Source organism: Prionailurus viverrinus, chromosome A1 (assembly GCF_022837055.1).
Source record: "Prionailurus viverrinus isolate Anna chromosome A1, UM_Priviv_1.0, whole genome shotgun sequence".
Lineage (NCBI taxonomy): Eukaryota > Metazoa > Chordata > Mammalia > Carnivora > Felidae > Prionailurus > Prionailurus viverrinus.
Genome location: NC_062561.1, coordinates 132,639,781 through 132,655,259, shown reverse-complemented (window position 1 = coordinate 132,655,259; position 15,479 = coordinate 132,639,781). Strand labels below are relative to the sequence as shown.

Below are 15,479 nucleotides of genomic sequence, written 5' to 3'. Positions count from 1 at the left end.
TATGTACTTTTTTAGTAAACTTGGATTTTATCTCCATATGAAAGATTAAGGAGTTAGATGCCTTTCATTAAGATAATAGAGCAATTCTTTCCTTGCCCTCTGGCTGATGGAAGCCCTTATTGGAGATTAAAAGTAGTTTCAACTCTCTCTCCCCCTCTCTCTCTCTCCATACATATATTTAACCCATAAAAAGGAATGGCATTCTGATAATGTGTTACAACATGGATGGTCTTGAAAACATTATACTAAGTAAAATAAGTCAGACACAAAAGGACAACTACTGTATGATTCCACTTACATGAGATTCCTAGAGTAGGTAAATTTATAGAGGAAAAAAGTTAGTGTTTAGGATGTTGTACAACATTATGAATGTACTTAATGCCACTGAATTATGTACTCGAAAATGTTTAAGGTGATAAATTTTATGTATGTTTTATTATAAAAAATCAATTTTAATTTATGTCTTCTCTCTTATTTAGATCTTCAACATTTCTTGTGTGTACCACTAATTATACAGAAATACTCTAAATATTTCTAAAAACTGATCAGACTGAATATGTGACTGATAGTTTTCTCTTGTCAGAATTTGAGTGGTGCATTTGGATGTTTCTTATAATACCTATCAATTAAAGTATTTTTCTGGATTTTTACCAATTCCTTTAATAAAGCCAGTTTGTTTTTCTTCTAAGGGAGAGCAGAAAAACATTTTTTATCCCAAATATTCATATATGTATGTGTGTGTGTATAAAAAAATATATATGTATATACATGTATATAAATATACTATATATAATAACTAATATATGTAATAGAATATATAATAAAAATATTAGCACATATGATAGTATATAGGGAATATGTATATGTATACACATATGTAGTTAATTATTTTACATTTGAGGGACAGGCTGAAATATTCAGGAATTTCTTGCTCAGTGTTAGAGAATTCTTGGAATGTTTAAGCTCTTGACTATAACACTGTATTTCTGTTAAATTAGAGAAAAATATATTCTGGAGTTATTTTTAAAATACTGTCAAAGAAAGTAATTTGAGTAAATTGGATTTTCCAGTGATTCCTAATAATGATGACAATTGAATAGTGTTAACTAAGCTGGGTCAAGAATATTTTTTTCTTTTTTTTAAAGAAATTCTACAACAAGTGGTTTCTTAGCTTTTTCATGGGATGGAATTCTTATGTTTCTACCTTTTATATGTCTGCTAAAATGTTATCCAATTATATTTCAGGTTGCAACAAGGACAGCGTCCGGGCAGGCTGTAAAAAATGTGGCTATCGTAAGTACATTAAAAAATAACATTGTGTTGGGGCGCCTGGGTGGCGCAGTCGGTTAAGCGTCCGACTTCAGCCAGGTCACGATCTCGCGGTCCGTGAGTTCGAGCCCCGCGTCGGGCTCTGGGCTGATGGCTCAGAGCCTGGAGCCTGTTTCCGATTCTGTGTCTCCCTCTCTCTCTGCCCCTCCCCCGTTCATGCTCTGTCTCTCTCTGTCCCAAAAATAAATAAACGTTGAAAAAAAAAAAAAAAAATTAAAAAAATAAAAAATAAAAAATAACATTGTGAAGAGTGAATCGTTGCCTCCTTGGGCAATGTGATTTGGCATCCTGATTTCAGGGCCCTGATTTCATCTTAGTCCTTTAGCCCTGTTATTCAGGCCAGATTTGCAGATGATTCAGAAATTCTCCTAAATAGTTACTTTCTTCCCTTCTGTAGACTGAGTGACAGGTGGCTATGTATCTGTTGACTAGCAAAGATATCAAGTACAAGTGGAGTAGTAGATTTAGGAGCATGCAGAAAGTATATTCCCCCCCAGAAAGTACATGTATACTTATTCTTTTACTCTTTGTTCTTCTAGATACTGGGTGAAGAGGGGAAGCAATGAAAATTATTTTCTTTATGAGGATAATATTAGTCCCAGAATTTCTGCTCACCGGCAAAAACTTGATTTAAACAATCATAAATGTCTATTATGACTAATGAAATGGGATAGAAAATTAAACTTTAACATGCAGTTATATAGTCTAAATTTATAATTATGTACCTTAAATACCATTTCTTTAGTTGAATGTAACAATTCTTAAAGGTTTGATAACAGCTATAACAGTAGCATTTGCTATTTTTGTTTTCTTTAAAAAAATTTTTTTTAATGTTTATTTCTGAGAGAGACACAGTGTGAGCAGGGGAGGGGCAGAGAGAGAGGAAGACACAGAATCTGAAGGAGGCTCCAGGCTCCGAGCTATGAGCACAGAAACCGATGTGGGGCTTGAACTCACAAGCAGGGAGATCATGACCTGAGCCAAAGTCTGACAATCGACTGAGCCACCTAGGCACCCCAGCATTTGCTGTTTTCTCACTTGTTTGGAGACCATGCAAGTGAGCCTGGATTAGGGTTAATGATCCATACAAAATGTATCCATCTATTTATTTATTAATTTAGAAGTATAGTTATATTTGATGCACAATGTTTCATGAGCTTCAGATGTACAGTCTTATTAAAAAAATAAATAAAGGTGATTAAAAACATTTTTCCATGTAAGAACATGTGATAAAAGAACCCTCCGCATAAATCTCCATTAAGAGGGCTCATAATGAAAGCATGCTGGGAGAACCAAGTCACATGCCTCCAAGGGAAGGCTGAGATGTGGCTCAAGGGAATCTTGCTCAGTTAGCAAATGTGGATACATAAGTACAGATATCCTTGACATAAATAAAAACTCCTGAAGAATATACTTGCATGCAAGAAATAAGTGCAGTGAAATCTTTTCTGTGTTTTAGGCTTGTTTATATTTATTTCTGCTTTGTATCCTTTCTTTAAATCTTTGCTAATTTCTGTATTTCATTTTTATTTTTAAATTAAAAAAAAGTTTTTATTTGAGAGAGAAAGCTCATGAGGCAGAGAAGGGCAGAGGGAGAGAGAGAGAGAATCCCAAGCAGGTTCCATACTCAGAGTGGAGCCTATTGCAGGGCTCAGTCCCAGGACCACGAGATCATCACCTGAGCCGAAAGCAAGAGTCAGACGCTTAACCAACTGAGCCACCCAGGTGCCCCCTCCATATTTTATGTCTTGATTCAAGACTTAGGAATGTGCTCATCCATGCTCTCTCTCTCCTTCCCTCTCCTCTCTCTCTCTGTCTCTCTCTCTCACTTTCCCCCCTTCTCTCCCCCCCACCTCTCTTTCTCTCTCTCTCTCTCTCTACATATATACATACATGTATATGTATATAGCATATACCTATATGCTGTATTATGTACTTAAAAATCTAGAATGAATTTCCCAACCTCTCTACTAATGCTGCTTTATCTCCTTGAACTACTTTTAGCTTAAGACTTATAGGAAAATAATCAAAATAATGTTTTGGAAATATAACGTTGATCTAGTCTCCTTATTGCTTTTTTATTTTACACAATGATGGAAGTATCTGTAGTAATTAGAATTTTTTTTAGAGAAGCCAAGTAAGCAAATAGCTTTGACAGTCTTTCTTAGTTCCTATAGTTATTATTTTGATCTATGATTTTAGTGATAAAGTTATTAAATAGCTTTTCATTTATCTCTTTTGCAAAACTTTAGTAATCCTTCCCTTCTGTGTTAAATTTACATCTTATACCTGTTAAAGATGAAGGTCTTCTCAATTTGCATGCCTTTCTGATAGAAATTACATTTTAAAAATTATCTGTTATTTGTAGGCCAGAATCTTTGTATTGATTGTAGATGTAAGAGAACAGTCCACAGAACTCTGAAATGTTTTTAATACCTTAAAATATGCATATTCATCATTTAGTTACAAAGGAGTATTGTCTCTCTATTGTTGTGAGACTAATGGTTTAGGTTGTACAGTTTTTAAATTTTATTTATTTTGAGACAGAAAAAGCGTGAGTGGGGGGAAGGGCAGAGAGATGGGGATTGGGGAGAGAATCCCAAGCAGGCTCCATGCTGCCAGCACAAAGCCCAACATGGGGCTCTAACTCACAAAACCATGAGATCATGACTTGAGCTGAAACCAACAGCTGGATGCTTAACCAACTGAGCCACTAAGGTGCCCAGGATGTACAAAACAATTTAATACTCGACTGAAGAAGATTTTATTGTGTCCGTATGTTTCAGTAATGGCTATATAGTTTTAAAAAGTTTCAAGTTAAGGATGAATCTGTTACTAAATAACATGGATGTTGGTTTTTCATAGCAAAGTTTCCTCAACAAAATTAGAAGAATTGTTTATTTCTATGATGAGTTTTTATATGAATACTTTTGAAGTTGGCAACTTCTAAATACTTAAAAGCTACCAGAACACTAAGTTTTTGTCATGGAATAAATGTCTCAATTATGATAGTTCTCAGAAAATACACCTTTAAAAAGTTCAGGATAGGATACTTGAGTAGTTGAGCATTTGCTCATAGTAGCAAGAAATAAAAACACACCTAAATATCTTTAATGTTTATTTAACCTAAAATGCTAATCTATTGATATACATTCATGACCTTGTCTTTGCCTATGAGTCTGCTAATTATTGTTTCACATAGTCTTTTAAGTGCAAATTATATCTGAAATGCATTTCCTACTTTGTATAGTTTGTTTCTTCCAAGATAAGCAAGCAGCAATAATGAGAAAGAAATTTGAGTCCAGAATCACTTTATGATTAGTTCTCAACTAGGGTTGATACTGCCCTCCTGGAAATCTGTGGCCTTTTTTTTTTTTTTTTTTTTTTTTTTAATTTGCCCCTATGTGCTTGTGGTTGGGTAACAGTATGATCTTTAGTATGTATGATTTATGGTTTATAAACATCCTGGGATGTGTAAGGTAGTCCTGGACAGTGAAGAATTGTCTGGCTCAAAATGGCCATGGCACCCCCTTTGAGAAGCAGGTACCTTTTCTCATTGTTTTAGATTCTTTCTCAATCTTGTACAGTCTTGATGCCAGTACCTAATTTGAAAACTACTCTTTAAAAATAATCCATTTAGGGGCGCCTGGGTGGCACAGTCGGTTAAGCGTCCGACTTCAGCCAGGTCATGATCTCGCGGTCCGTGAGTTCGAGCCCCGCGTCAGGCTCTGGGCTGATGGCTCAGAGCCTGGAGCCTGTTTCCGATTCTGTGTCTCCCTCTCTCTCTGCCCCTCCCCCGTTCATGCTCTGTCTCTCTCTGTCCCAAAAATAAATAAAACGTTGAAAAAAAAATTTTTTTTAAATAATAATAATCCATTTAAATCAAGTGTTTCCAAAAGTACAACTTTGTTTTATGGAAACAACCTCTCTTTTTTGCTCCACATTTGTATTTTTCGCCTACATGATTTTATATAAGCAAACTTTGGAACAATAACAAACTCTTAGTGGAATAAAATATCAACAGGTAAAGTAAAATATCTAGGCATGAGCTAAGGAAAAAGTGACCAAGAAGGTACAATACTAGAAGAGGGAGTGGGCAGCAACAGATACACCAAAAGAGTAAAGATTTTCAAAGTTGAGGGAAAATTGTCAGATGTAACCATTAGGATTTGTAAGAATTTGTTTGAAAATTGTTCATTGAATTTACCAGGTAGAATGCTTCTTTGACTGTGGGAAGATCAGTTTAAGTAGAGTGGTAGGTCATGAAGCAAACTATGTAGATTCAGGCCTGAATTGCGATGGATAAAAAAATGGAGAGCTTGTATGTATAGTCTCCTGTTTCAGGAAATTTGCATAAGTAAAGTAAGGAACTGTCTCAGTCTTCATGAGCTACTATAACAAAATACCAGAGGCCCAGTAGCTTATAAACAGAAATATATTGCTCATAGGAGGCTGTAAGTCAAAGTTCAGGGTGCCAGCAAGTTTTCCAGGTCATAGACTTTTCATTTTTTACTTGCACAGTGGAAAGGACTAGAGAGTTCCTTGGAGATCTTTTATAAGGCACTAATCCCATTCATGAGAGTACCACTCTCAGAAACCTAATCACCTCCCAAAGGTCCCATCAACTAATACCATCCCCTTTGGAAGTTAGATTTCAACATATGAATTTTGAGGGGATACAAACATTCAGGTCATAACAGGAACATATTGAATACAGTTGACCCTTGAACATCATGGGTTTGAACTGCACAGGTGTAGTTTTATATAGGTTTGTTGTTGTTGTTGTTGTTTTAGATAGAATACAGTAGTAGAACATGAACCACCACATGTCTCCTTCTCCCCACCTGCACTTAGCCAATCTAGATCATAGAATGATACTCATTTCTTGCTTCTCTACCTAGGAAGCAAGGTGGTCCACACCACCTCCTTCCATGCAGGAAGGTAGAGAACTAGGGAAGGCAAAACACCAGTACCCTTCTCTCTAGGTCACTTGCTTCACCCAGTCCCCTACATGTGATTATAGTGCAGTTTCTGCTTGTGGAAAATGGCTGTGAAGGGGTGAGCTGCCAGTTCCCCAGCAATATTAGATCCCCTCCTCAGAAAACGTTCAGCACCCTGGAGAGTGCCCCCACCCCACTGAGACCCAGGCTTCTCTGTCTGATAGTGTCCCCTCCCTGGGGCCCTCCCTGGTGTTCTCCCACACCCCTTGGTGGGAGGTGAGGTATTGGGTGGGTTATTATGTGGGTTTTGGTTACTTAAGTGAAAATCCCTCCCCAGAGCCTGTTTCTTTCACCTCTCCATTCAAGACCTCAGTCAACTGAGCTCCCCACAGGTAGTAGGATGGAGAATGCCAAGAGCAGACAAGAGCCCTGCTGTTCCACCTTTTCCTACAAATTTCCTCCATCTTCACTTTGTTTTTCTCCATTTGGCGACTTTCTTACTTTTCAATCACATAAAATCCAGTAGTTAAGTTTGGGGGGAACCATAAGTTATATGTGGATTTTTAGCTGCCTGGGGATCAGCATTCCAGGGTCAACTGTAATTCCTAGAAGGGAATTTGGGATAAATGGAGGGTTTTATATTTAAGATAAAAGATGTGTATAGAGACTAAAGGGATATTATAGGAGATGTTGCAGATATTGGAGACAGGAGAAGATGGAGCAATTTCCTCTAAGAGTTAAAATAAGGATAACTTTTTTTTTTTTTTAGTGCTTTATTTATTTTTGAGAGAGAGAGACAGAATGTGAGCAGGGAAAGGGAGAGAGGGAGGGAGACACAGAATCTGAAGCAGGCTCCAGGCTCTCAGCTGTCAGCACAGAGCCCAATGCTGGGGCTCAAACTCCCAAACCGCGAGATCATGACCTGAGCCAAAGTCAGATGCTTAACCAACTGAGCCACCCAGGCGCCCCATCAAGGATAACTCATAAGTTTGAAGGAAACTAGGTGAGAATAAGTATGGATATTTTCAGGTATGGAGACAGAAAGTAGAAGGAGACTTTGGTAATCTCAGTTTTCTTGGTAAGTTAGGAGGTGCAGTTGTCTGTTTGGGAAGGGGCATTGAGTGAGACAGGAAAGTGGTTGAACAATGATTTAAGTCAGGCATAAGTTTAGAAAAGTCACTGAGGGGAATAAGAGAGGAACTTGACCAGGGACAAACACAAAAATGAAATGCTTTGTGTTTGTGCTAATGTCCATGTATGTGTGATTGTACTTAAGCGTTGCTTGAACTGCTCAGGGACAGGCACAACCTCAGGAAAGGTTAGCTTTGAGCCAGAGTATTTGTTTTACAGTGAGGTATGGCAGAAGAACAACATGAATGAGTCAAAGAAAAAACATGTAATGGTGTTTGGAAAGTCAGGAATGAGAAGTTTGACAGATTAGAAGAAAATGAAGGGACTGAGTGAGTTAAGGTCTTAATTTTCTAAAACAGATATCATATGATTTCACTCATATGTGGAAATTGAGAAAGTTGACAGAATAACATAGGGGAAAGGAAGGAAAAATAAGATAAAAACAGAGAGGGAGGCAAACCATAAGAGACTCTTAAATACAGAGAACAAACTGAGGGTTGATGGGGGTTGGGGGAGTAGGTTAAAAGGTGGGTTAAATGGGCATTAAGAAAGGCACTTTTTGGCACTGAGTATCATATGTAAGAGATCAATCATGGGGTACTCCTGAAGCCGAGACACACTGTATGCTAACTTACTTGAGAATAAGAAAATAAAAATTAAAAATAAGTAAAAATTTAAAAAGATACAAGAACACTGAGAAAAGGGGAGGATATTAAATGCTCATTTTCCACAGTAGGAAGTCAATTAATTATGCCTGAGCTGAAAAATCAAGAGGCAGCAGTTATTAAGAGAAATGTGTTATTTAGGGAAATAGAATAGTTAAATTAAAAAAAAAATTAACTAGAAGAGGAGAAAGTGATTTTGTTTGGTAAGGGGCAAATGGCAGGTCAGAAATGTGGTTTTTTATAGAAGTTTGTAAAAATGTGTATTTATGCACATTATAACTTTGCACATAGATATATATGTGATAAATGTAATAGTTAAAAAATTCTTGTGCTCTACCTAGTTGATTCTCTACTCTTGGAAATGCTAAGCTCTAACTCTCTTTGGAATTGACAGCTTTCATGTCAACAATTACCTAAAAGAAGGTGACAGCAAATAGGTTTGTTTGTTTTTTTCCTTTGAGAAGTAAATGTAGTAAGAGTGACATAAATAAAAAGTAGATGGAATAAAGTGTTGACAAAAAAAAAAATTCTAAACACATCTATGCATGGGTGTAAGGGAATAAGAAAGCTAGAAGGATAAAAGCTTATAGTCAGTATAATAGTGGAGTTGAAAACTTACGAGATGGAACACTTCAGGTGATGACAAGGAGCGTAGTGTGGCCTTGGCATCTAAAATGGCAAGGAACTTTGAGGCCATGCACCACTCTAGCCTGTTCGCGTAGGTTTGTGGGAGGGCCTAGGGTGAAGAACCCAAGTCTGAGCCAGATTCCAAAGACTTCAGTAGATGGGCTATTAAACAGCAACAGAGAGCTGCATGGGAGATTAGAGGACTGCTATATTGAGAAACAGTATTAAGGAGCCTGGAGGATACTAATAATACCGAGATAAGCTGTGGAAAAATGTTCTCAGGGAAGAGCCAAATGTCCTTTAAAACAAGTGGGAGAGGGGCGCCTGGGTGGCGCAGTCGGTTAAGCGTCCGACTTCAGCCAGGTCACGATCTAGCGGTCCGTGAGTTCGAGCCCTGCGTCAGGCTCTGGGCTGATGGCTCGGAGCCTGGAGCCTGTTTCCGATTCTGTGTCTCCCTCTCTCTCTGCCCCTTCCCCGTTCATGCTCTGTCTCTCTCTGTCCCAGAAATAAATAAAAACGTTGAAAAAAAAAATTAAAACAAGTGGGAGAGGGAACAAACTGTGAAGAGGTGACACAAGTTGTCCACTAAAGATTGCATGTTTCAGAAGCTGTCATAAAAGGATTGGGGGAGGGGCACCTGCGTGGCTCAGTCAGTTGGGCATCCGACTTCGGCTCAGGTCATGATCTCCTGGTGAGTTTGAGCCCCGCGTTGGGCTCTGTGCTGACAGCTCAGAGCCTGGAGCCTGCTTCAGATTCTCTGTCCCCCTCCCTCTCTCGCTGCCCCACCCCCGCTTGTGTTCTGTCTCTCTCTGTCTTTCAAAGATGAATAAACATAATAAAATAAAATAAAAAAGATAGGGGGAGAAGGGGGTGATGATTGTAGGTCAGGGGAGCAGTAACAGCAATATGAGGGTAAGGCTTCAAGGAAGATAAATAGATTCAGAAGCCTTCATTTTTGGGTATCATAATGATAGGGATATGAAGCTTAGTGGAATTAGTTATGTTTAATAATTGAGAAGTTTATGATACAACCTTTATGTTCTCTATAATCATAGAGGTACTTAAAAATTATACCTTCAGAGGGGCGCCTGGATGGCGCAGTCGGTTAAGCGTCCGACTTCAGCCAGGTCACGATCTCGTGGTCCGTGAGTTCGAGCCCCGCGTCGGGCTCTGGGCTGATGGCTCAGAGCCTGGAGCCTGTTTCCGTTTCTGTGTCTCCCTCTCTCTCTGCCCCTCCCTGTTCATGCTCTGTCTCTCTGTCCCAAAAATAAAAAAATAAACGTTGAAAAAAAAAAAAAATTTAAAAAAAAAATTATACCCTCAGAAGTTATTAGGCAAAAAAAAAAAATAATAAGATGGAGAAGATTTGAGCAACAGAATAGACATAGCACTCTATTCAACAGAGTGATATATATTCTTTTAAAATGCATACCAAATCATTTCATGAATTTACTGCATGATAGTCCACAAAAGTAATCTCAGCAAATACCAAATAACTGATATCATACAGACCCTAGTTTCTGATAACAGTGTAATATCTTTATAAATCAACAAAAACTTAATTTGAAAACTCCAAATGTTTGGAAACTGAAAAGAATACTTACGAATGATTCATTTGAAAGGAAATCATAATGAAGGAAACTTATTTCCAGCAGTATGGCAGACAGGATCCTCTTGCAAGCAGTTAACAAACTTGTATAAAATGTGCAGTACATATTTTAGATACAATAGTGTTCTAGGAAGAAAATAATTAGAGAATGCTCAGAGGACAATAATCAAAGGAAAGCAGAAACTCTAAGAGGTAAGACTTGAGAGTATTTCCTGAGCCCAGTGTTCTTGAACTTGGGTTTTCATGGGTTTGCAGAGTGCAGGGGATAAAAGCAAGGCCCAGGGTCCTAAGATTGGGACTCTAATACGAGATGTTCTTGAATAAATCTAGAACTTCCAAGAGAGAACTAGAAATAAACTCTAGCACAGAGTTATGGTGAATCATTAGTGTGTTGTGGAATCAATTGCATGGTTACTGTTAGCACTTTTTTGTTGTTTTTATTTTTGTTTGCTTTTTGTTTTGGGATATCACATGTAGTACTCAGGTCACTTTTTGTTTCATATTTGTGTATTAGTGTGTATTTGTATTTGGGTGTATATATCAATACACTTAGTTTTACTGTTATTTTTTACCATCAGTGAATCATAGTAAAAAAAAAAAAAAAAAAGGAAAGTGGCTGTGGAAAAATGTCGTGTGCAGAAAATACATGTACAGCTACTCATTTCAGCATTATTTATAGTAGCAAAGTACTGAAAGCAAACTAAGATTCTAGCAGTAGTAGAGAAGATAAATAAATCGTATTCTTATATAATGGAACACTATTCATCAGATAAAATGAGATAGTTACATATACTTATGTTAATATAGGTAAATCACAAAATATAATATTGAGTGGCAAACACTAGTTGCAGATTGGTAGGTAAGTATAATTGAGTTTATGTGAAATAAATAATCAGATATGCTGTTTTGGAAAGATAAATACAACTTCAGTATGCCAATTCTGAAGAAAGAATAGAATGGGATTAGGACAGGGTTCTAAGGAATGGTGCAAGGCCCCCAATTTTGTGTGTGTGCACGCACATGTGTGCAAACACTTGCCATTAAGAAAAAAACACTCTAATTGAATAACAGAATGTTAACATGTGAGTGGATAGGCACTTGGATATTGGTTATATAATTTCCTGTACTTTTCTGGTATTTGTACTGTTTGATTTTTTTTTTTTTTAAGTTGTATCATGTCATAAATATGTAACCGTTGTAGTTTTCTTGTAGGGATCAGCTTTAGGAGGTGAATGATGTCAGAATGAAAATTGTTTTTCAAAATTAAATTTTTAAGTGTTCTTTAGAAAAACACAGTCAATTATATTGTCATGACACCTTTAATTGGATGAAAGCTATGTAGTTGCTATGCAATTAAGTACATAGGTGAAACAGGAAAAATTTCTCTGAGTGGTGTATTCAGAAAAAGCGAACCACTACTCACTGAATAAAAGTTGAAACTAAACATTATACTATTAAAACTGTAACTTGTTTAACCCTGAGGCAACAAAATAAAAATATATAATAAAAATATAATGAGTATCTTTAGGTATCCTTTGTTTTGTCATTTACATTTTTGTTTGTTTTACTTAGCTGGTCATCTGACATTTGAATGCCGCAATTTTCTCCGAGTAGACCCCAAAAGGGACATAGTTTTGGATGTGAGCAGCACAAGTAGTGAAGAGAGTGATGAAGAGAATGAAGAACTGAATAAATTGCAGGCATTACAAGAAAAAAGTAAGTAATACTTTTCTTTCCCTACATCCTTTAAAAATGTTTCTAAATGTTCTGCTTTATTATTTAATGTTTATTTATTGTTCTGTTATACTTATCATTAAGATACCTTGTGTATATATGTAAGAGGCACTGCATAGGTAAGGATAGGCTTTGGATGTTGTAAGTACTTTGCCCCAAATCAAACAGCAGATCAGTGTTAGAACCAGGAGGCACATCAATTTCTCACTCCACAAAGCAGGTTTTGTTATTGTTGTTTTTCCATCACACTAAGATGTGTCACATGGTATAAAGAATCTGATTTAAGACTTGGTTTGTAGACCCATTTGGCCATTTTTTAGCAAGTGACTTTCAACAAGTTGTTTAACCCCTGTGAACCTTAATTTCCTTGTAGGATAATACAAAAGATAAGTTTGTCAAATCACACTAATTAAAATCAGAGATATTAGCCAGTACCAAGCTTTACTAAGAATTTCAAGTACATAAATGATCATGAAGCATAGGGAAAACTGAAGAAATTCTAGGGCCACCAGCACAGCTCCCTGGGTATTTTCTTTCTTTCTCCTTCACAACCCATTCTGGCCAAGATTAACATGAGGTTTCTTCATTACACAAAAGAAAGTCATTTAATCATGAAACATGTCAATGTTATGTCCATATAGTTACATTTTCCAGTGAGCCATGCCGCATAAATCCATAGATTCCAGGATTATATATCATAAACTATCTTAGATCCAGTACATCATGCTATAAGTAGTCTATAAATAAGGATTCTCTTGCCAACAACTTGATTGTGGACTTCTAGCTTTTAGAACTATGAGAAAAAGCACAACCCTCCACCTTCCACCCCCAAAGGTATTCTCTAGCTAGCAAACACCATTAATTTGTTTCCAGGAGGTCTGTCATTAGCATGTTTACAAAGAGATTTGACCAAGTTACCTTCTTTTTTTGTTGGGGGCATGCTCCTCTCTCCTCACAGAAGGAGTAGATTGTATACCTGCTGTTTAATCATTTCTTTCCCATCTTGTATATAAAATGGACTATCCTTGAAGTGGGGCTTTTAGGGATACGGTGTAATGCTGTATGTGGAAATACACCGTGGACTTCAAAATGATATATGGTAGATGTCACACAATCAAAATGCAGCTTGTTTGAATATGGCTTTAGGCATAGAATGAGAGATACAAAAAGTTAAAATCTTACTTTAGATTATCAGAGAACAATAAACAAAAAACACCTTAAAACTTCTTAAGCTTTCCATATTACATCTAGTGAAGATAAATGAAAAGTCAAATGCCAGGGTACTAGGACAAGCTGAGAAGGCAGAAGAGGGAGAGAGTCTCAAAGAGGATCACTAAGGCTGAGTATATACAGCTTCAAGTAAAAGTAGCTGCTTGAGTATATATACTTGATTTTATTCCCTACTGAAACACCACTGAAATGATAATGGAAGAATTTAAAAAAAACATAAATGCACAAAGACAAAATGAGGTAGGAAGCAATAGTAACACAGTTATGAAAAGCAGTTGGGTTTAGTGACAACGGACTGCGTACTTGAGAAAGTTCAGTCCTTTAATAATAGGAAATCTGAGGAGTAACCTGATAGTGCACATTTTAAAACTCCCAGACAACTTGATAATGAGTATCCTTAGGTACCTCTGTGAGGATGTCAGTAAAGCTAAAAACAGAGGAATTGGCTAAAAATCTGAAGTAATTCCCTTCAGTTACCTTTCCCTACTCTGTGAAGCCAGATGGCTTCCCTCCATTACCTCAGTAGGCTATTGCAGCTCTGTTTTCTAGACAGGTAAAACAAAGGGTCTTTAAACTGAGATATACCAAACACATATGAAAACAGTAAGTTAAAGGTGAGAAACTTCCAGCCATCTTCACCTGTTTGGTTCCCAGACATGTATCACCCAGGCAGAAGATCGGAAGATCTATCTCTGGGAGATCTGACCAGTCTAAGAAAAAAGAAATAAAGATAATGACCAAAGACATGACATAGTCACATTATCAGTTAAGTTGAGATTTCCATGCTTTGCTTGCTCAAAGGTTCAGCTTTTTAGACAATCATCAAGCACTAAATTTCTGAGGAAAGACTCTCAAGTGAAATATAGATACTAAAACCAACCAATGAACAAAAAAAGTCAGCTTGAAGGATACACAGGCTGTGAAAGGAGAAAAAAACAGAAATCATTAATATCCAGTTTTATAGAAAGATAAGATATAGCACCCATGAAACAGAATAAGATACTATAAAAAGAACAAATCAGCAAAAGAACTTTTGGAAATTAAAAAAGAAGCAGACATAAAGAACTTAACAGAGATGGAAGATAAATCTAACAAGCAAAACAAGGGAAGGAAAAAAATAGTTAAGACAATTGAAGAATCAGTCTAGGAAATACTTCATTCACATGAGTCCCAGATAGAGAATACAGAAGGAATTTCCAGGAACTGAAGGACATTAGTTTCCAGATGAAAGGGTTCAACCAGTACTAAGCACAGTGTTAAAATTAGACTCACATAAAGGCACACTGTTACAAAATTTCATACCATAGGAAATGAGAATATAATTGAAATTTCCAGAGTCAAGGATAAAACAAGTCATAGGTAAAAAATCAGGAGTCAGAATAACTTTGTTCTTCTCTAAAGTGATACTGGAAGCTAGTAGATGTGGATAATGCTTTCAGATTTTTGAAGGAAAGTTGTATCCAAATTAGAATGATATACCCAACCAAATTATCAACCAAGTGTGGAATAGAATAAAGGCATTGGCAGACATTCAAAATGAAAAAAAAAAAAAAATTATCTCTCACATACCCTTTCTGAGAGCACTGATTCCAGAGGTTTCTACCAAAGTAAGGGAATATACCCTAAGAAAGAAGACTTTATAGGAAGTAGAGGAGATAGGAAGGGAGTCCCTAGGTCACTTGTAAAGGAGATCTCAGGAAGACAGGCACCAGGCATAGAGAGCAGGCTGAAGGAGCAAAGCTGAAGATTCTAGGAGAGAAAGCCCAAGATTGCCAATTCCACAAGGACAGTTTCTACCCCATCCATCTACACTGCTTTGTCTAAAAACAAAAAACAAACAGAAACCACCACCCCCCAAATCCCAAAACCAAACAAAAACAAAAACTTGAGAATTCGTAATCCTCTTAGAAAACACATAATTTAAACCTAGTTTTACAGAAAAGGAACTGAAGACAGATGGCTCCCAAGTGACTAACATCACAGTGAAGCCAGCACCGTGATCTCTGTTTCTTGCCTACTGGTCCTATACTGTTTACACTGTAGTGTGCTGCTGTCCTACCGTGGAGATTATCCAGTCTTTTGGTTCTTCACTTTTTTTCCTTCACCATATGAATCTTGAAGGATAAAGTACACTGTCATCGTGAATAGAGGTTTATTCTAGAGGTGATTTTTCAATATGAACACCTGGGACAAATCTACCCTGGCAGGAAAGGG

The 15,479-nt window shown here is 36.9% G+C and overlaps 1 protein-coding gene across 1 annotated transcript in view; it reads left to right on the top strand.

Moving 5' to 3' along the window:
- SREK1IP1 (SREK1 interacting protein 1) overlaps positions 1 to 15,479 on the top strand; it is a 44,874-nt gene that overhangs the window by 9,496 nt on the left and 19,899 nt on the right. The window contains exons 2-3 of the mRNA XM_047869670.1: positions 1,246 to 1,293; positions 11,874 to 12,017. Of these exons, the coding sequence (XP_047725626.1) occupies positions 1,246 to 1,293; positions 11,874 to 12,017 (192 nt within the window). The remainder of the gene's footprint in view (positions 1 to 1,245; positions 1,294 to 11,873; positions 12,018 to 15,479) is intronic.